At 37.5% G+C, this 22,203-nt stretch overlaps 1 protein-coding gene across 4 annotated transcripts in view; it reads left to right on the top strand.

Moving 5' to 3' along the window:
• AKAP6 (A-kinase anchoring protein 6) overlaps positions 1–22,203 on the top strand; it is a 281,727-nt gene that overhangs the window by 9,275 nt on the left and 250,249 nt on the right. For 3 of the 4 annotated variants that reach the window (XM_061367602.1, XM_061367601.1, XM_061367605.1), the window contains exon 3: positions 1,500–1,577. The exons of the other annotated variant lie outside the window; for it this stretch is intronic. In XM_061367602.1, the coding sequence (XP_061223586.1) occupies positions 1,564–1,577 (14 nt within the window). In that variant the 5' untranslated portion in view covers positions 1,500–1,563. The remainder of the gene's footprint in view (positions 1–1,499; positions 1,578–22,203) is intronic. 4 annotated transcript variants of the gene reach the window in all.

Here is a 22,203-nt window from a genome sequence, read left to right as displayed (position 1 = left end):
TAATAAGGAGTGGATGTAAGACATGCCTTTATTAATGTATTTTGTTAGATTTTTCAAGAGTACTAGAATTTCTCAGGCTATGGTTAAAAGAGGGGAAACATATGGGGGGGAAGAACAACTTTTGACAGTATTAATGGAGAGATGACATGGTATGAAGCCCCCAGTGCAGGTTTGTGGGGTTTTTTGTTTGGTTGGTTAGTTTTTCCTCATAATGAGAATACAAATAATGTTGGTTTTTAAACATTAATTTTTAAAAGTTACTGTTGCTCTTCATTCCATACACTTCTCACAGTATTCTTTGCCCTGCTAATAATGGAGCTGTGATGACACTACTTGTTTCCTCATGAACATTTCTGCTAATTCTGACTCCAGCTGAATGCCTTGACTGTAAGAATACCTCCTGTCCATTTTTTGTATGGGCCCAAGTGTCTTACTGAGGTCTGTATAGGCAGATGTGGAAGAGTATGGAGTGATGAAGAGGGTCTTATAAACAGCAAGCCTGATTGCCTGAGTCAGAGCATAACTGAATGTAGAAATGTTACAGATTTAATGCAGTTTTGCTTCCTGTTGAGGCAAATTCATAATTGGTACAATTATGAGTGAGACAGCATTTAGCAGATGGAAAACTGTGCTGCTTCCAGTTTTGTTCCATAGCTGGATTTACTCATCATTAGTGAAGGCAAGATGTTTAGTTTAGTAAGTACATGAGTTCTTACTGCAAATAGATGAATTTGGACACTTAATCTGGGGGCTAAAGTTGTCTGTGTATGTAGTTTCATACTGATATGCAGTTGGAGATGGGTGTATACTAGTGAGGTGAAGAATGTTACTGTTTAATCTTTACTTTGCTCTAAAGGATTTCTTGTATCATCAATAAATAGTTCCCTTCTAGCTTAGCACTGAACACAGAAAGAAACAAGCTTGGTTCCTCCCAAAACAGCTGTAGAAGTTGATAACTAAGCCTGACTCCAGCAATGGAAGTTGGTACAGTTCTAACATTTTGTGGTTTTTTGGTCTCAGCATTATGACAATGCAAAGCCTACTTAGAGGGGGATTAGAGCATGTCCTCAGAGGAAGGAAGCCTTCTTTCTTCTGTAAAGAGGAGCTGAGGGAATGCTGGACTCTAGTCTTTATCTTTTATAGGTCTTAAGGTCATATTGCTGTAGAGCAGTGGTGGGTGGATGTCCCATCCTGCCTTCCCTGCTAGCAAATCTGGAATGGGTCTGCATCCAGGAACTCACCACTGGAAAGTCAAGACAAAGGAATCCTCTGTACCAGAAGTGCTCAGGCATTGATTACAACTGGTAGCATTTCCAAAATGCTGGTGAAATATTTCTTTCAAAATAACAGAGGAGTTAAAAATAATTATAAAGAACTTCCATGCAGTGTCTTTATTTACTTGCAGCTTTCTGTAAAAATTACTGCTGTGTCATGAAAGAAATATTGACAAAATTCTGGGCTGGACTGTTTTTTTTTTTATCTCTCCTGTCTGTGCTGAGTGCTGCTAGCTTCAAGGAGAGGTACAGTGGGCCAGAATGTCGGAAGTTCTGTAGACATATTTAAATGAAAAAAGATTTGTAAGTATTAAAAGATAGCATGTTTGTCTGTTGAAATAGTGTATTTATATTTTGTATTGTAAGTACAACCTATGCTATAATGCAGTGTCTGTTATGTTCTCTAATGAGACATTGCACTGCTAGTAATGGAATACAATTAATGATACATAATGCAAAGATGACTTCAAGGAGTCATCTCACAACTGATTTGTGCCTGAATACTGACTTTCCTGTGGACTGCAGGGGGAAAGTGCCTTTCACTTTGCCATTTGATGAGAAAACCTAGTCATTAAAGCAAATTCTAGCTGCAGAAAATAAGAAAAGTTGTCTGTTACCACTATCATGAGTCACCGGGGCTGGGCCAGATCCTCCCTGCCAGAGGAAGGGAAGGAGCAAAAGAAAAAGCTGAGCTGTCTGGAGTCAGGATGAATCTAGATTGCTGCTCTGTGCACTGAGGGAGTAGGGTGTACTGTGGATGAAGTGGCAATGATGGGCAACCATATCTGACATCACTGTCATGATCCAGAACTCTCTTGAAAAGGTAGCCTCCACCCAGGGTGTCTCAGCTTCTGCAGGCTTTAGCGTAGGGGAAGAGAGACCTCAGCTACATTCATAATCCTAACAAGTTTTTGCTGTAGACATTTTCTATTTTGCCATTGCTTAAAAGCTCCCTGTCCCTTGTTTGCTGAGTAGCCACTATATTGTCTAATCAATTCTCTTATTAGTTCTCTTACCAGTTCTAAGGCCCATGGGGTATCTTATTTCTCATATTCATAATAATATTTAGTATTTTTCTACTGATTTAAAAATAAAAATACCTATCCCTTCTTCACATCCATCAAATCAAACCCCAAAATGCATCATATAAATCCCTTAACTGGTTTGGTATGATCAAGATAATTTTAATGAATATTCATGTCAGAAGTGTCATTACAAAAACCATTCTAAGAGTATCAAAATGTACTTTCATGAAGAAAAAGGTTTCTTATTTTTAAAATGCCTTTATAAAAGCTTTCCTTCATGAGGAAAAAGGTTGGGGAATAAAGGAAAAAGCTCTTCCCTTCTTGTTTTGTGGTTGAATTACAGGTTTCAAATATCTAGACTCTTGTGTCCTTCGAATCCCAGCAAGGCTGACTCAGCTTTTTATCCCTTCAAGGACAAAAACATTTAGTTCTATGCAATCTGCAATGTCTGGTGCTTTCATAAAAGATGTTTAAAGTCAGGAATGCTCTCTGCTCTGCATGAATTAAGTCTCATGGCATGTCTCGGATGCAGGGTTGCCCTGGCAGCCATAGCAAAAACACTATCACCTCCTGCTTCTTGACCAGTACTCAATTCCTGTGCCACAAAAGGAGGGGCTTTCTCTCAACTGATGAATGAATGTCTTCAAGGCACCTGAAAGTGGAGATAGCTTGTAAATAAGTCAAGTGTCTTCCAGCCCAGGGGATAATGTTTGTGTCCTGTGGAGAGTACTGGCCTCGAGGGTGGAGGATGACCACTGTAAATTATAATGACACTTGCTTACCTTTGCCAGCTAAGTTGTTTCTGAAACTGTTAACAGCACCCAGGACTGTCCAGAGGACCGATTGCTTTGCAGGATTCAGCAGTAAAAAAAGCACTGTTCAAGGGCAACCCCAGGACCCTCTGTGGTCGGTCAGGCCTCTGTGAGCCAGAGTGCAGGTACAGAAAGGTCTGACCCTAGCTACTGCTACACCATGTCCAATTACTTTCTCATAGACTCCAAGTACACTAAGCATATACCTGAAATGTGTGCTCTCTCTTTGGTAAAGAGATCTTTCAAATGATAGTGATTTCTATGAGGAAATAGCTCTACGAAACAGATTTCCCAGCCCCTGTGTTCTAGTGTCTTCTGGGAGCTGGCACACTTAAAAAGATGGCCTTTGTTAGCATTAGGTTCTACTAAGAGAAGTCCTAGCTTTTTAGGTAAGGAAGCACCCAACTGCAGTAATTATTTCTGTTTTCAGTCTAACTGCATATCTATTACTTTTTGCATATGCTATTTTTGTTTTCAAGCATTGCCATCTACTGATAGTCTTGTAAGCTTGATGTTGTCATAGTTTCAGGATTAGGGTGCAGATGTGAAATTGCTTTATAAACTGCCAAAGAAAAATACTATTATTTTTTTTAGCAGCTTATTGTGTGGATAAAGTAAAGGAGGCATGCAGCTGAATGTGAAACAAGTTGTGTGGGGGAGTTTTGGGTTTTGTTTGGGTGACTTTTTGTGGTTCTTTTTTTTTGTTGGTTGTTGTTTTGCTGTGTCATTTTTGCAGCATTTATTCTCTGGACTAAAAGCTTGTAGGTGAGTCCATGTGTCAGTCTTGAAATACATCCCACCTAATTGTAACTTCTTCTTGCACACTGTTAGACTTGTATTTCTTGTTTTCAGCTCATATTCTATCATGAACTGACTTTCCCTGAGTCTTATTTTCTTCTTTTAGCTTTCTGTTCCTGAATGTTATGGCTGTAATTACTGTCTTCTACCAAGTTGCCATTCTTTCCTTGTTTAAATCCATTGGAAAAAAAAATAAATTGTCTTTCCTCTGGACAGTCTCTAAAAAGTGGTTTGTAAAAAGTTGTATACAGAAAATTTATGGGACTTCAGGGTTATTACTGTGTTTTAAAATAAAACAATTCAGCTATCTGTAACAAAGTTTGTATAGGACCTTTACAGTGACAAACATACCTGAGAAATGGTGGAGTCTTTCCTGACCAGATTGCATTAATTTGTAGTTTAAATGGAGGTGAGAAACTATTTTCATCCCTAATACCGCTCATAAGGGATAAGCGACACATTTATTATTTTTTTTTTGGAACACCTTTGGCAGACCTGGGAGAGGGACCTGAGAAGCTATTTTTCTTATTGCTTGTGTAGTACTTTGAAAAGAAGTACAGTCTTTTGTCTGTCTTTTTATTTTCCTGTTTGTGCTTCTGTGTGTATTTTCCGAGTCTGGTTAGGTTTTGGTGGTGGTTGTATTGGATAAAGCTGAGCTCATAGTGGAGATCCATGAAATTTCAAGGGATTTAAGGAAAACATGGTTGTTGCCTATGCTAAAGTAGGGTGCAACTTAACATGAGCTTGAGAATGTTCTAGTCTTTCAAAAGAGGAGGATCTGCTTGCTAATGCTTTCTTAGACAAGCCTTGACTGTATTATTTAAAATGAAACAAATAATAAAAATCCATACCTTAGTTGCTGGAAGCTAGACCTTTTTATGCTTTGCTGGCAACAGAAAAGAAAAAGTTCTATGTGCTTCTTAGTTCTTTTGGTTCTTTGGAAGGTTTTTTGGTGTTTTTATTTATTTTTTCTTTTAAAGCTTGTTTTAAAAGTTTTAAAACAGTATTTCCTTCACTGGTGAGATAAGTGCGTGTCTTTTGTGGGATAGGTTCCTGTGATAGAATATGCATGGCCAAGGGAACTGATATAAAAATATTTTTGCAAAATATATAAAAAAAAACAAAACCAAAACAACAAACAAAAAACCCCATCATACCTGCCCACTGAAGTATTGGGCTTATTAGGTAGGAAATGGGAAAGTAAGGATAAATGCTTGGTTTGCACTACAGTGTATAACCTAGATGCTTGTAACTAGGTCCACTGAGAAAAGAAGCTGTACCGACTTGTTTTGCATTTTTGCCTTTTCAATAAACATAAGATTTTTGACTGGCATTTATTTGATAGAGCCTGATAGAACTCATATAGACCCAAAAGAAAGGAGTCAGGTATTGTCAAGTTTGAGGGCTGTGTAAGATTGTTTTCAAGCTGATACTGCAAGACAAGCCTTAAAGAAACTCAAGTAAAATCCTAGCTAGAGATGAAAAACCAGTCAAACACTTTTCTCAACACTCAGTTTTTGTAATGAAAAACTACACTTGAGAGCTGAGTGCTATTGACAGAATAACTAGGGTCTACTGAAAATGTTTTCAAGTAAGGACATCTTTCAAAGATGTTGCATATAGCTACTCCAGGCTGCTTACAGTTTTCAAGTGTTAGATCATGTTTAGAAGCAGCTTTTCCTGCTGAGGAGGCTAATTCCCAGGCCAAGGCACTTCTGTACTAACAAGTATGTATTCTTCCTGTACTTCAAGCTGCACTGCTAGTCTCCTAAAACATACCACATTTTGTTAGAATAATAAATCTGATCTTGATTACCACAAAAAACCCCACCCAAAACCCACAGCCTCAGCTAAAAAAGGCTGCTATCTGTCAGATTTCAGCACATCTAGTCTGCGTTGCTAAGGCAGTGACACAGCAGATATGTGAGTTGCCATTTTAAGGGTCAGCTATTAAAATATGCAGGGCATATTTTATAGATCTTTCACATGTCAGCTAATGTTGTTCTTTCCCAAACCTTCATCCTAGTATTTTAATAGGTTATTAACAGTAACACCTCATTTAGTTTTTGATGACTTATGCATAGATATTTTGGAAAATAATTAGGGGATTTTGGGTTTACTTGTATCTGGAGAAGGTGGATTCCAAATATGCCTGTGCATGATCAGCAGCAATGATGATTGCTCTTTCAGACGAAAACAATTTTAACCTTCCAAGTGCTTGCCACCTATTTGTAAAGCAATACCCTTACAGTGAAAGATTTGATTTTGAATTTCTGTAAATTATGTGGAAAACTTAATTATTCCTTTTGCTCAGCTTCATTGTGTCATTTTGAATGGGACTGGGGCTTCAGTTTCGTTTGCTGGTCTCCCACCTGTGTGATCCCTTTTCTTTGTTCCAGACAGAATAGTGCAAGGCAACATTGCTGAATTAGAGACAGATGTGGGTGCTGAAAATAAAATAAAATGAAAAAATCTAAAGGAAGGGAACTGCCTATTGTCACTTTTGGCCTGGATAAAAGATTCCACAGTAGAAGACTTATCAAATGTAGGAAAAAACAGTGGTTTTGGCAACATAAAAATTACATTTTAAGTAGTGTATTCCAAACTGTTGAGCCTTTAATGTAAATAAAAGCTTAGTTCCACAATTAAGTTTGAAAAGACCTCACAGATATTCTGCTGGGTGAGTCTAACTGATACGCAGAGGGGCAGCAACACCTGGTCTGTAAAGCTTGAGGCAGTATGTGTATGCCATTCTGCTGTAAAAGAAAATATTCATTTTAGGGAAAGAAGTGGACCTGTCATGCTTTTGCATGATCTTCAAGGGCTCCTTTCCACAATTAGAGCTTGATAAGAATTATTCTACAAAATGCTGTTTTCTCAGTCATTGCAAATTCATTAAGATAGCTATTGTTGATCCTCATGAAACTTTTAGCACTAGGTTTTATTCAGAGAGCAAACAACCTGAAACAGCTAATGACTGATGGATATGTATTCAAATGGTACACAGGACTAACATCTGTTCTGAATTAGGCACATTCCTGGGTTGTGGAGATAACACTCTTTCCAGTCTAATAGATACTTACTTGTTTATAGAAACCAGAATAGCTGTAAATGCCAAGTGAGCTAAGGATGTGTGTTTTCAGTTCATGTGCCAGCGTCTTAGGGAAGAGGTGCGTGGCAAGAAAGGCACCTTATGGGTGATCAAAAGTAGTCACCACAATTAACCTGTATTGTTTTCTGATTCCCCATCCACTTCAGTTTAGTTATCTTTAGACCTCTATACTGGCAAGTAGCTTTGATTCCTACATTCATTCTTATTTTTTTAATAATCTACGTATGTACATAATATGTAAATATTATATACAGAAAAACTCCAAACTTAAAATTAGTGTTTGACATATTAAAATTCCGACAGCATATTTTCATGAACTTTCTTGAATGGTTTGTAAATGGAATTGTGTGTTTCTGTGTTCTCACTGGGTGTTACTTGTTGACGGAGTACTGGCGGAGGGGTGGTGGTGGTGTGTTATTCTTACAAACTGACTAGTACCTCTTGGTTTTAACTAATCGTTAGTAAGTTCACACAACCATGATTTAATCAAATGTGTAAAGATGAAATAAGTTTCCGAGAAACGTTCTTTGTTTTGTCTTGAGCTTTCATTATCATGGGAGAACCACAGGGAAGGCAGAGGTTGTAGACAACCTCAAGAAACCTTCAGCCTGTGAAATGGTGTTTCCTCCATCCACATCTGACCTGCAAATTATATGTTCTGAAAGTGAAATCTGATAGCATTTGGAGCCAGGAAAAACACCAGTTTGGCAGGGCTCAGAATTATTATTTTTATTAAACAGTATTTTCCTAGACTGGAGAAAGTCTCTGGGATTATAATTAGCCTGTCTTGGGCTGATTAGTGTTGGGTACTTGAAGACCCTTGAGCAGTGAAATAACATAGCCTGACAGCCCAGTTGAAGGAAGTCCAGTGTTTCACTTATCCCTGAAGGGAGAGGAGAAAAAAAAAAAAAAAAAGCATAATTTTGGTAGATTTAATCCTGTTATGAGAGAAAGTGCTGGATGTATTGAATACTCAGAGGTGGTTGTCTCCTGGGCCGGGATGCACAGTGATTTGTTACAGCCTTTCAGAATGCTTTACTGAATGTGAGGAAAACATGATCTGTGCCATAAGACCCTGTGTAAGCCCTCCTCATCTTCTTGATTGTTCTTAACTGCTAGCTGCGCCATAAACAAAAGTTACTTTTTTTTAAGACCAAAAGCAGACAGTTTTACATGTATAACTTAAACTGCACATAGAAATGTACTCATGATTGAAAGGCCAAATAGGTCTGTTCTGTTGATCTATGTATTTCTGTGACCAGAAAAACTATAAGCAAGCTTTTCAGTTTTAATTACATATATTTTTAAATATAACCTCATGTTATCTGCCAAAATGAAATGCAGTTGTTTGTGTTCAACAAAGACTAGAGAATGTTTAATTAAATGGAATGTATGTGTGTATTGGAAATGGTTCAAATTTCCCTCTGAAAATTTTTTCAAGTAATCCTAAAAGGTCTTCATGCAGAGAACTGAGGTACTTGGGAATACACTACCGCAACATGATTATTTTTTGCGAACTAAACCTCCATGAATAGTTGCATTGTTTGTAAATGGAAAACTTTAGAGTTGGTTATATTGTCAGATGTCATTTGCTACAGTTTGTGTGCAGCATTTTAACAATCTCTTCTAAGACATTTTCTGAGACATCGCAGACTCAAAGTTAGATTCAAATGGGATGAAACAAGCAGTACTTCAATAACAAACAAAATTCTGTTCAGTGACCCCTTAGAAGGCTGGTAAAGGTGTAGGTCAGATTACCAGCCATTTGCTGCTAAACCCCAGAAATTTACTAATTTAGTGGCAGCTCTGTGGCACTGAGGGCATAAAAACATCCAACAATGTTTCCCCATAGTTATCAGTCATATGATATTACACATTCTAGGTGCTAATGCAATACAAATAACATACTTTGTTAAAGGGAGGGAAAAATATTGTTCTTTTTGATTAGAGAGATTAGAGGAGTAGGTGTATGGGGATGGGGACAGGGACAGGTATCTATTAGCTAGACTAATGCATCAAGTATGTGTGCCAGGGACATTAACTTTGACTCCAAGAAAGATATCTAGAACATATTGAAATACAGCAGGGAAAGCTTGAACAAAAAACCCACACAAATAAAGCTTCTGACTGTGAAGTGTTGGTTTTTAAATGAGGGTGAGGGGGCTAAAAATGCATAATGGTACTTTAATGGCTGCCAGGCTTTGCAGCGAGATAATTCCTGCTGCAGTGACAAGGAAGAAGACTATGAGTTCCCCTGAGAGCAGTGCACAGGCTGGGAGGAGCAGGGTCTGCTGCACAGCAGCAGTGAGTGGGATTATGATGATAGTGCATGCTTATAAATTATGTCTTGGAGCTGCCCAGAAATGTCAGCACAAGGTTAGTCTTGAAGCTACCATTGCACTTTTTTTCACGATCATTTCTCTGCTGCACCTATTGCAAGCAACTTGCCTTGGGAGGTATTTAGTTCTTGGTTCAGATTTAACTCTGCTCCCGCTGACTTCTCATGTTTCGCTTCTAATGGAAGCATAAATCTGTGGGTCTTATGCAAGGCTTACTGGGGTCATTAATAAGCTTCCGGCTCAGTATCTTCCCATGTTGGTTTTTTTTAAATTATTTTTTTATTATTATTATTATTTGGTTTTTTTTTTCCTCTCTGGTTCTGTGATTTCCCCAAGGAAAGTGTCGTGCTAAACCGAATGAAGCCAAGCAAGATTCCTGGAAGCAATAAAGCCATTTGAAATGTGTCTCATTTGAGATTTGAAAGTCTGAAAAAGAGCTGTGTGACTGTAAAGAGTTGGGAATAATCTTGCTTCTTAGTTTTCTGCCAAATAATGAAAATGCTTTGATATTGTCTGTGCAGTTCAGGCTGCTGTTATGGTATTATGGAGTGTGAATGCATTTTTTTGTGTGCTGAAAAGCTGGCTAAGATCTGAACACCGGTAATATTATGCAGGTGGGTTTTAAATTCATTTTTCAAGAAGCTAAAATTATTACTTTTATCTACCTGAGAGGTGATAAAAAATCTTACCAAATTCGAAGTGCTTTACCCTGGCTGCATTTTTAGCTTTAAAAGTGTAAAGAAGACAAAGAAATCAGGAATATATCAAACGCTTTAATGATGTGTGGCTTTATTTTCAAAAAGCCAAGGCCTCCATGGCCTGAAAGTAAGATTAAAAAATGAATTGATCAGTACATGGAGAGGACTGAACTGCTTGATGTTGTCTTGCAGTTTAGTTTGGTTTGTTTTGCTCTTTTTTGAAATATGAGAAATTCCCAGTATTGAATCTTAAAGGTTCTTGTTGTAGAGGAAACAAAGTTTCACATAGTGATTTTTTTGAACTAAAACATGGTGGCAGACTTAAAAGCTGAATTTACGGGAATTATTAATGATAGCCCCAGGGAATGAAGTCCTATTTAATGACAAAGCAGGGATAACAGTGACAAGGTACATGGCAGTATGAACATTAGGGTGAAGAACCACAACTCCATCTGCTGATATAATACCCCAATTTTGGAGAAATGAACAGTAGATACAGTAGATGCCAGTTATTTTTGTAGATCCTGAAAACAAGTAAGCTGAACACAGTACTGTGATCCGTTTTGCTATTAGTGCTATACTTCTATGATTATTGTTAATATTGTCAAAAAAGAGAGACTTAGCATGTGAAGTCATGCACAGATGCACATAAAAATCCTGAGTATCTCCTCCCTATCCCAAAACATGTACTGTACTACTGTGTGAGTCTGAGAGCAAAAGAATGTACCAGGAATGTAGCAGGTGTGTGAGAGGATAGTAAAGATCTGTGACATGAAGTCCTTCATGACCTATAACATATTAGGTATTCTCTCCATCCCTTATTAACAGGTCAGATTTTTTTTAAGAAGTGATTCCTGTTGCTAGAAATATGTGGGTAGTGCTAAAAGAGGGAGTTAATAGTATCCCTTTAGGATGTTTGGGTAGACACAGAAATGACTTGAGAGCAAGAGAAGAGTATGCTTGTGGTACCAGGGCACCCTGCCATAGAGGCTGATACAGAGAGGCAGTTGGGTACAGCCCCAACTGGTGAAACAGAGTCTGGAGAAAGGGGTAGAGAAGGAACACAGAGCAGGAAGACAGAGTTTGGTAAGAGCTACCTCAAGCAAAAGAGGGGAGAAATTGGGTTGCTAATGGTTGAATGGGTTTGCTGTGGGCTGTAACAAGCCAAGGGAGAATGAGGTAACAGCTGTTACAAGCAGGCCAGAAGTTAACTGCTGCTTAAAGACCCGAAAGGCCCCTTCTCCTATTCAGCTCCTGTCAAAATCACATCAGTGTTGCAGACTCCTCTGTGGGCATCTAAAGGGTATGATGCACTATTTCTAGCTGTGTTGGGAATATGTCTAAGAAGTTTAAAGTGCAATATGCAACAAAATATATCTAATGGCATCATCTAGTACGGTTACAGCATGCAGAAAATGAATCAGCAGCAATCTAAGAACATAATAATAAATTTAACTTTGGCTAAGCAAGCTCATTTTTTAAATCCTTTGAGACTCTGCAGGATGTTTTAATGGGCCTTTTGTGATGTGGATATTTCCTCGGTTTAAAAACTGAACTAAATAGGTTCATTTTGCACAATTTGGGAAGGAGCCTTCATACGGTAATGATTTTGGGTCACTGCTAAGCTAGACCAGATGTGGTGGATGAATGGCTTAACCGTGAAATGTTGCATATCAGGTTACAAAGCTTTTTAGGCCTATATACTTATCCTCTTGGCAATAAGCTTGCAATTAATGAGTAAGTGCTTAATACCTAGTTATATGTCAAAAAACTGCAATAATAGTTCCACCACAATTCTCAGTGACTTTGGGGAACATCTGAAGCCAACCAGTCATTGACAAAATAAATTGATGGAGCCATCTTTAATTAGGAATAGCTTAAATTGTGTATCATTGCCACCCAGAAAGACATTGTTTCTCTCTGTGTTATGGTGGTTAGCAGAGAACCATATTCAAACTTATTTTTGGGGTGAAAATAAGGAAATGGTATGATGTAGAGAGCTGCTAAATAAGGAATGAACTTTCTGAAATACTAGGTGTAGTCTTTAAGATATGAACAGTTCCGATCTAAAAAGAAGACATTATTGACTTCCAGATATCCAAAAAAGTTAACTTTCTATTCTCTGAATTATCACAAATAACAAAACATAATTTATCAGCCTTTCTTCGTGTTGATATTTAACATAGAATAGAACAGACCAAAAGTCAGAGCATGTTGTTAAGGGCATTGTCTAAATGCTTCCTAAGCACTGACAGGCTTGGGGCATCAAACACTTCCTAGGAAGCTTGTTCCAGTGTCTGACCTGCCTCTTGGTAAAGAAATGCTTCCTGACGTCCACTATAAACCTCTCCTTTGAACCATTCCCACGTATCCTGTCACTGGGTCCCAGGGGGAAAGAGATCAGCACCTCCCTCTCCACCTCCCCTTCTCAGGAAGCTGTAGAGAGCAAGGAAGTTGCCCCTTGGCCTCCTTTTCTTCAAACTAGACAAACCCTATGTGCTTAGTCACTCCTCATAGGGCATGCCTTTTTAGCCTTTTTGCCAGGTTTGTTACTCTCCTCTGGATACTTTCAAGTACTTAGACACCCTTTTTAAGCTGTGGAGCCCAGGCTGCACACAATACATCAACGCTAAATACAGCGGGATATTCACCTCTCTTGATGGGCTGTGTTTGATGCACCCCAGGATGCCGTTTCCAGCACAAATCCAAAACATAGCCTCATACTTGCTACTTTGAAGAAAATCAACTCTATCACAGCCAAAAACAGCATTACCAGATTTATTTTGTATTTGAATATAATATACAGGTAGTGTGAGCTGGTTAAAATTATTTGGCTCACAAGCTTAAGTAGTGTTGAAAGTTTGGTTGTGTTTGGTGCCTAGTTCTCTATTCTTAATTCATTTCTGTATGTCCTCTTTGCTGTTTTAATAAGTGTTTTGCATCAGAAATATTACATGAACCCTTTGACAATGATGGATATTCCATTAAATGCTATGGAGGTCCTCAGTCAATTAACTAATGAAGCCTCTATTGCATCTGTCTTCCCCACCATTAATTTTCTGTATATGTCAATGCTTTGTCACAGATGATTAAAACAAAATTTATATAAACATATAAGAATACAATTAAAATCTGTGTTTCTGTAGAGCCTTTATATTTTTACTTAAAAGTAATTATCAATGTATCTGTCTGTAACATGAAACATGATCAGTCATTATCTGTCCAAACAGCAAAAAAAATAATTTTAAGGTATGTGATGTGATTTTAAAAGGAGGAACAGTGTCTATGTGTGTGTGGATGGAGTATTTTTACTGACTTGGCAATATCTGAAATATTTAATGTAAAGAACAGGTTACTTGCATCTGCAAAACAACAAATTATTAATACAAAGAGTTGTGTTACTTTCTGAAAATAATAGCTATATATTTCTGGCATGGAGCTCAATTTAATCAGCTGACTCTGCATCCTTTATTAAGAATTTGTGTCCCTGGACTATTAGGTCACAGTACTGAATTATGATCTGCTTAATAAATCTATGTATTGTAAAACTACGTCTTTAAAATAGCAGCTGAGGACTTAAATTAAAATTCTGGCATACATCACATTTGCTATGTGTGAAACAAAATGAGAGCCACAATGTCTTATGTTCCATTTATGTCTGGAGCATATAGATTATGCATACATTTTCCAGCATATTTTGTAGACAAGCTTAATAGGCAAGTGATTTTCTCTGGGAAATAATGGAATTTATTCAGCAGTTTGAAGACTGCTCATGATTTTAAAAGTGTCTATGAGGACCTAAGTACCACAGGTCACTGGGAGAAATATGCAAAGACTGGTGCGAGATTCAGGAAATCTTTCTCAATGCATTTATGTGGGCCAGAATTTAAAGTTTCTTACAGCTCCCAAAGTAAAAGAATTGCTTGGAGCAAGAGTAAAAAAGCCAGTTTGGTTCCCATCTTCTAAGTTTTTTTCTATGACGAGTTTATTGCAGCTTGTTCATTAAGAGATATGTTCCATACCTACATTATCTTACCGCATTTTATAGAATTTGAATTTTTCCTTTTGGAAGTAAGACAGGGAAGGGATTAATGATTCTTTCTTTGTTTTTAATGAAATTAATGGAAACAAAGATTTCTGTTTGATTTTCTGCCTTGATGAGTTTATTCTTCAGACTTTAAAAAGTTATTTACTTTTTCATATATATGCATATGAAATCACTAAGAGTGATTACATTGTAAAGGATCACAAAAATTGGTCAAATTAATAGGACAATAAAAAAATGAATGATTTGTTGTAGAGCTTTTCCTTGTTTCAAAATTTTAAAACTTTTTAGAAACTGATGCTAAAAGAAATTTTGAATGGTTCTAAAACTTCATTTGCTTTATTCTGAGAAATGTACATACAAAGCTAAATAACATTTTGGAGTTGTTTTCCAGTTTGCTGACTTAAAAATTTGCAAATAGATTTTCAAGAATGAGAGAGAAGAACTTACGATTCAAAGGGTATTTTCTGACCTCTATGACAGAAACGTCCAATCAGAGCCAAAAAGACTAAAAAATTATGGCATGTTAGAGGTTAATGGATGATGAGATATTAACAACCTAAAAGCAGCAAAACCTGTGTAATACTGGCCGAGTGTTTGCAACTCATTTCACACATTAGTATTTTCTAATCTTTCAGAAAAAAAAGTCTCCTTAATCACATTAATTCAGAGTCATCTGTGGTTCTGGAGTATAAGAAGTATAAGTTTTTCAGAAAAAAACCACAAATGCTTTCAGACATAAAAATAAATAATGTAGTCATTGTAAAAATAAAGGTAGTAGCAATGGTGGTACCCATTCCAGTCTCTTTCACTGACAGTTTCCTAAAAAGAAATGTATTATACGTAATAACAGAATTAAAAGCTACGTGAGAAATTGAATGCAGCTAAAAACAGCTAGCTTCAAAGTCTGCAGTTTTAATGATATAGCTAAAGATACTGGCTACTCAGTCTTCTCAAAAGGGAAAAGAAGCACTCCTTTGGCTAATATGTGAATTAGCCCAAATACTTCTTTGGGCCTCAAAACAATTTGCAATGTGGATTTTGGGGAAGTTTTCTCCTACTTTGTTTATTTCTTTCTGCATTTGGAAATTCTCAGGTACCATGGGAACACATTCTTGTGGCATTTCTGACCTGACCCAAATAAAAAGTTAAGTACTAGAGAACAGTTATGCTTTTGGTGTCTGCTGCTCTCTATTGCCTCTGTGAGATTCACTAGCATCCTAACTTAGGTCCATGAGCTTGATAGCTTTGCACCATACAGCACATTGATACAGAGAACTCAGGACACAGTAGTGGAGTACTCTACCTGAGGCAATAAGTTTATCAGTCAATTGGACTTACTACTAATGGAATATGGCTACTTTTTGAATAACGAAATTCATAAGATTGAGAAGATCCTCACTGCATCCTGCTCTGTGGTAGGGATGATTAACAGCATCCACCTTGCACACAGCCTCACCTGGTGTCTACAAGCAACTAAAGTAATGATGAAAGGGAATCTGGGAAACTGACTAATAACTTCAGTTTAATATTCACTATGAAAGAATTTGTATTATCATAGTATAACTGATAGAAGATTTATATAAAACCCTAATCTATGCATGAAAAAGTATGTATAGACATCATATTACATAATGAGTTCTGGTATATTACAAGCTTTTCTGTATTTAAAAATTTTTGCTTTATGACTTGGTTCATCCTAATTCAAGGAAGTCTGTTTCCATCTTCTGATAGAAGGGTGATAATGCTTCACTTCACCACCTCCAGTTTGGTCACTGGCAGATGGGAAATGTGTCAAACCCTCTCAAAAGCCATATGTTTGCTCCCAGTGGGGAGCTGAAGGAATAAAGGGTTGATTTAATCCTTATTACCTCAAGAGCAGCCACATGGAAGGTGGATTTCTCTTAGGACCTTAAAAAGTAATTCTAATTAAGGTAGAAAGCGAATTGGGGAAGTGCAATATAATAGAACAACTCTTGTGTACATGCATTTGTATTTTGTCTTGATGGGTACTTTCTGCTGCTGCCTGTTTGCTACCAAGCAGCTGCTTCAGCATTTCCCTGGCTTGGTGTTTCCTCAGCTGTTATCAGCACTGCCTTTCATTGAGATAATGAGCAATGCAGTTTGCTATAACCTCCTGTAGCACTTGCTCAGCTGCAGGCCAGCCCTGGCTTACTCCTAGAAGCTGGTTAGACTTGTTGGCAGGTTTCTTTGTAGGTCCTGCAGCAGCTTGCCTCTAGCCATTTCTCTTAAAGGATTCTTGTTCCTGTTGCTGACACACGCTTACTCCTGTGGACATGCCTTGTTTGGACTGGAGCAGAGTTTTGTACAGTGGTGTAACAGTACTTAATTATTCGGTCTGCAGGTGGAGGAGAATTTTTTTCCCTTGATGTTACAGAGTCCCAGCAAAGAGATGCTAGCTCTTTGTTGAGGTATAGGCTTAGAATCTTTGCTTGGAACCTGCTGTAACCAGTTTAACCACACAATAGGATAAGAAATGATAAACAGAAATTAGGAGCAGGTAATCTGGCAGCAGGGCAGGGACCTTGCAGTAGCTATAAATGATTTTAGCAATAACTGAGGCATCAGTTGCATTCAAATGTGATCAAAGTATCACATTCTGCAAGGTCCAGACTAGAAGAGGAAAGATGTTTTCAGGCATTTCTTTTGAAATGTTCTGTATTTTATGATAATCTATATGAAGATTAAGCTCTAAGAAGTCTTGTGAGTAGCAAAAGCATAAAAGAACTATAGTTGAATTCTTCTGTTGTATCTTGTAAACATTCAGTACTTTTTCAGACCTGCAATACTGAGATTTCAAAAATTCCTGATTTGATAAGCAGCATAAATGATAGCAGCCTTAATATATTGCCTTTTCTTTAAAATTCCTGTGTTGGTGTTGATGTTGATGTCAGCAAGTGCACATAGGGAAAGCATATATAGACATGGATACCTGGTTTTGTACATTCTGCTCTGCTTGTGCTAGTTGCACACGGTGCTGCCAAACAGAATCGTCTGCTATTTCTATGCTTACTTTTTTTCCCAGCTTCAATTCTCTTCTGAATGACTCGGAGGCAAGAGTGGAAAACCATAATTCTTCAGCTTTAATTTCAACAGCAAAATGATACTATAACAGAAGAAGGACTTGCTTTAAGTCCTAACGTACTTCCCTGTTTCTTTCCTTGATGCAGTACCTGATGCCTTCTGATTCTTCTCCCTGTCACTGAATTCTTCAAAAACTGAGCCATGAATCTGTCAGCAGAGTGGGTGTGGGCACCAGCCCCACGTCTTTGTCTTCACTTGTTCTTGGAGCTGTTATTTCTTGACTACCCCTCTTTTCTTGCCTAAATGTAGCCACTGAGAAAAGGAAAGGGTCAAACTCCTCTTAGTAAATTCATGTCATACTCTGTTGAATCTGAGTCCTAGCTTTTTCACACATACTCTCAAAAACTTTGGGTTTGAGCCCCTTTGTGCTCAAAGGGGCCTTTGCTTAATATTTTGGGGGTGGAACTGCTGCATCCCAATGCCTCTCCAATGTAAGGAGTCCTATTGATATTCCCTTTACAAGATATTCCAGAATCTTCTTCTTTTTTTTTTTCTTTTTTTTTTTTTCATGGCAGCATGTCAGGAGGACTTGTTAGGTCAACCCTTTCTGTTGAAATGCTGTGTATGTGTATGTAGAAATACAGGCGGATAGCCCAGGATGTAAAAATCAAGGCAAGGTACCACATTTCTAATAAAGAAGGGCAAAAAGAGCAAACCTGAGAATGTAGCTGAGTTGGAAGGAAGCCTCAGTAAATGCACTGAAGTGCTGTCAGCTCCCACGCTTGTATGCTCAGAGATGAGTCATTAACCTGTACTGAACTAAACCGAGGTCAAACCTCTCTGACTTACCTGCTGGTTGAAGCCTAGAGAACTAGGGTTTGGATTTGAGAGTTTTGCTGGCTGGCAGAGAAGTTAGAGAGAAAACTTGTTAAAACCATAATTAACTTGTAGTGAAAACTTATTTTAGGGGTACCAGATTTGTTTTTTATCCCAAGCTTGTTTCATTTCACTCTTCCTATTTCCCTCACTAACACAGCTCTTATAGGAGTATTGGTGCAGACCAGCCACTAGCACTTTAAATCATTGTGATATGACTTGTACTAGTCTAGAAACCAAAGTAGTGGAAATACTGACAGCATACATGTATTTCTAGTCCTGTTTGATAGCTACATGTGCCATGATGGCAACCCCAGGATGCTTTCTCTATGCTTGGAGTATGCTATAAATCCATATTGTTCAAACTGCAGGCTGTATACCAGCCAGAGCAATGATCTCTGACTCATCAAAAGAATCAAGTGCTGAGAAGTTATTGAAAATGATTATATGTGTGCAGGCTTGGATCTGCAGCTAGAGATGAGAGACAGAATTGAAAAGCTAGTATATGTGAATATTATGATGGGATTAGAAGATTATAAAATGACCACCACTAAGACAAAGAAAGCAGATCACGGTATTTCTCCACTCTACTGGGAGAAGTATCCAGAAGCATCTTAGTGATAGGAGGGTGACAGTGTTCTTCAACTTGTATTTAACTAGTGATAAGGTACAATTAGAACCAAGGCTCAGCTAGAAACAAGGTCCAGTGTGTTTCTTCTGCATCTTTGAACGAACAGATGTGAACTGGTTCTGCAAGCAGAGCAGATCAGTGTAACTCTATTAACCTAATTGGGTCTGATCAACTTCAAGGGGCTTATGCTGTTTGTTTTAAGATAATTCCTTTCTCTCACTTGTAAATCTTCCCCCTCACCTCACCTTTACATTTAGCTTGCAGGTTTGCGAAATTTTATACAAAGACTATTTACCTTTCCTTCATTCAGTGGCTATTTTGTGATTGTGAAGAGTGGGAATAGGCAGGTCATAGACAAAAACTTAAGATGTAGAAATTATTGCAGTTATGTAAATTGCGCCCATTCAAGCAAAAATACAATCTATCTCCTAGACAAGATAGTCCTGTATGAGACCTATTTATTTGTGCCTGATAGTTACATAAAGATATGAAAGCATTTATATTTATATACAGGCAACCTCTTTTTTCTTTATATGTCTGTGTAAAGTGGTATGTAAAACCTTTATGAATGTTTGCCATTTGACATGAAGTTTTCCAGATGGATAAATACCTCAGGCTGAATTTTCTTCAGATTTCTTTTGAGAGAGGGAGAAAGCATTTTTTTAAAAAGATGAGAGAAAATACGGACTTGCTAGCATTAATAAAAGAATAAGGAAACAAACAGTGAGAATTTCTTTAAGGTGCTTTAGTATCTTTAAAATACTTAAAAAGCATACTGTAAAATATGAACTTACTATTGGCAGGAGACTTATCCTCCTGTCTTCATGCTTTTTTGCTTCCATGGTCAATCAGGCAATATGGTCTTGAAAAAAGACCATATTCTTCATATGGGTGAAATTTACAGTTGGTTGCAGTATACCATGAATTGCTCCTTGAAATTTCCAAGGCTAATTCTTGTACTCCATGAAAATGAGAGCAGAAATATAATTTTACTGGTTTTGATGATCTCTTTGCAGTTTTGCAATTAGTGAACAGGCAAAAGTAATCTGCAGGTTCACAAAAAGTCCAAGATTTCCATATTACAAAACAGTGTTCTAGCTTCAGACTGTATGGATCTTGACTGTGTGCAAATCTCTTTTTCCTTTTCATGTGCTTAACAGGTTCAAAATGGTTTGTCAATTTAGAGTAAAGGTGCTTTATGACTATATGTGGCTTAATTTCCCCCAAAGCACACTAAATATAAAATACAACCAAAATGAGTTCTACATATGTACATATTCTCTACCTCCAATAAATTTCCAAAATTTGGATCCATTAAATATTATCTAAACATGACATATGCAGATATTCCGTGTACTCCTGTCTAGCAACATCAATGTTGCAGGAAAACTGAGCTTGTAATGGATGTTGCTGGAGTTGCTCTGAGGAGAGCAGCAGCTCTTGAGTAAGCCCCAGGAGTCTGAGCTAACTTTATTTGTTGGACTTCAATTGTTTCCATTTTTCTTTACATCCCATTATGAACACAATAACCTGTTTGTATTTCTTTCATGGGTTTACAATAACTTTTATATGGTACATAATTACAAACACACTTTTGTTCTAGAAATTTAAAAAAAAACCTGTGAAAATATCAATTTTTGAAAAGTTGACTTTTTATACTTGATATGTTTTACCTTCTCTGAATCTTATGCTAAAATAACTGAGCCACAGAAACAAGAAAGAATTTTCTAGTACCAGTTTTTGGTAGCTCTATAACCCCAGGGTAAATGATGTTCCTCTTCATTTTGTTTTTTTCCTAACTGTACTTAGTTATTTAAAAAAATAAGTCATGGTGCATCATGCCATCAGAGTTGATAAGACTTAAAGTTGTGTGCATTTCGAAAGAAAACTGCAAGACAAGCATGGAGAGGAGAGAGGGAGGAGACTTCAAAACTGTACTGATCTAGATTTTTAGTTTATGCAGAGCTAATAACTGGAATATGAATATATTTAGAAAATTAAAAAGCCAGCAACAGTTTGGTCTCCTTGTTCATGATCTTGACCAAAACAAACAGTAGTTCACTGCATTAATCCGACTTACAGAAGTGGCCCCCTTTATATTTGTTTTTTAATTTTTTATTTTTTTTATTTAGTTTTTAGAATTATGCTGTGCCTAGGGGAAGGCACGGGGATCTGTTCCCTCCTTTGTGATATTGAAATGTATCAGAAAACTTCTTTGCCTACCAACTGTTATTTACCTAATTAGCATTACAATGTAGTGTTCTAGTTCCACTATGCATTATAGAAGTCTTTCACCAAAGACTCCAAACCAGTTCATTAGTCAGCCTTGATTGTTTAGGTACTGTTCATTATGATGCTCATAAAAACAGCCATCCTTATTATCAGTTTGAATTTGCATGTGTGCAGGTTTCTTGTCTATGGTTTCATTTGACTCTGATTGATTGCTGTGAACTACTTGAACATAAATTATAAAGATAAGGTGCATTTGCATCAAAGCATGCCTTATTCTTGCGTGAGTGAATCCAAACGTTGCCCTTTTGGGGGTGTGTTTTCCCTTTGTCTTTCTTCTGTTTACCATGGCATATCATCATCTCTTATTTGATAGGGGAGCATTTCAAAGGAAGACAGCTGGGACTTTTAAGAGATGTGTTTTTTTGTGAACATGGTGTGCAGAAAATTTACCAGCTATGCAAATTCTCATATGATTTCTCCTTAAAGATTTATTGCAAACAGAGCAATGTGATGCTGGTTTTGTGTGCATTCAAATGCACTTACAAAAAGTTTTGCCAAAACTAAATCAATCTTCTGTTAATCTAAACACGTTTGTCTTTGTATTTTACTTGAAAAGAGAAAATGTAGCATTTTTTAATGTTTTATATGAATACAAAGTTAACGTATGCAGAATATTTTCATAGATGGCTCTTTTCTCCTTTTCCTTCCTTTGCAATACACCCCCTTGCTCTTACAGCTTGTGTAATCCTGTTATGCAGCAGCAAAGATGTACTGCAGAGAATGCTCCATTCTGACACACTCTGGCCTCCTGCTTAGCCTGTATTTCAGGTTCTTCCATTAATTTAGGAAAAAAAACCATATGTGTGTGTGTGTGTGTGTATATATATATCTTTAAGAGAGTATTCCTGAATGCATAAATATGAAGAACACACAAATTCTTGCCTGGCTTTCCCAGCTGGGTTAGGTGACTGAGGACCAACAGCACGTATTATTACTTCTGAGAGTTGAACTTGCAGGAAACAACTTCCAGCCGTTTCCTCCCTGGTCCCCACAGACTTCTGCCTGCAGGCAGTCTGCCCCTGAGTCAGTGAGGGTCATGGCAGAGCAGTTAAAGCTACTCCTCTGCGCGATTGTGATCTCTTGCTTCTCCCTATGAAATCCTGGTATCTCCCCAAACAGCGGCTCCTATAGTTCTTTATCTGCAGCCTGAGATAGCTGACAGCTGGGGTTTTATCCTGATTCAGAAGGAAGCTTTCTGTACAAGGTCTGGCCCTCTTTCCAGGTTGCTTGATTTTACTATTTTACAGATTTTCTGC

The sequence above is a fragment of the Neopsephotus bourkii genome, unplaced genomic scaffold (assembly GCF_033783945.1).
Source record: "Neopsephotus bourkii isolate Nb327-2 ecotype Australia unplaced genomic scaffold, CSIRO-AGI_Nbou_v1 NB_1388, whole genome shotgun sequence".
In the NCBI taxonomy this organism is placed as follows: domain Eukaryota; kingdom Metazoa; phylum Chordata; class Aves; order Psittaciformes; family Psittacidae; genus Neopsephotus; species Neopsephotus bourkii.
Note: the sequence above shows the minus strand (reverse complement) of the source record. Positions and strands in the feature narration are given on the sequence as shown.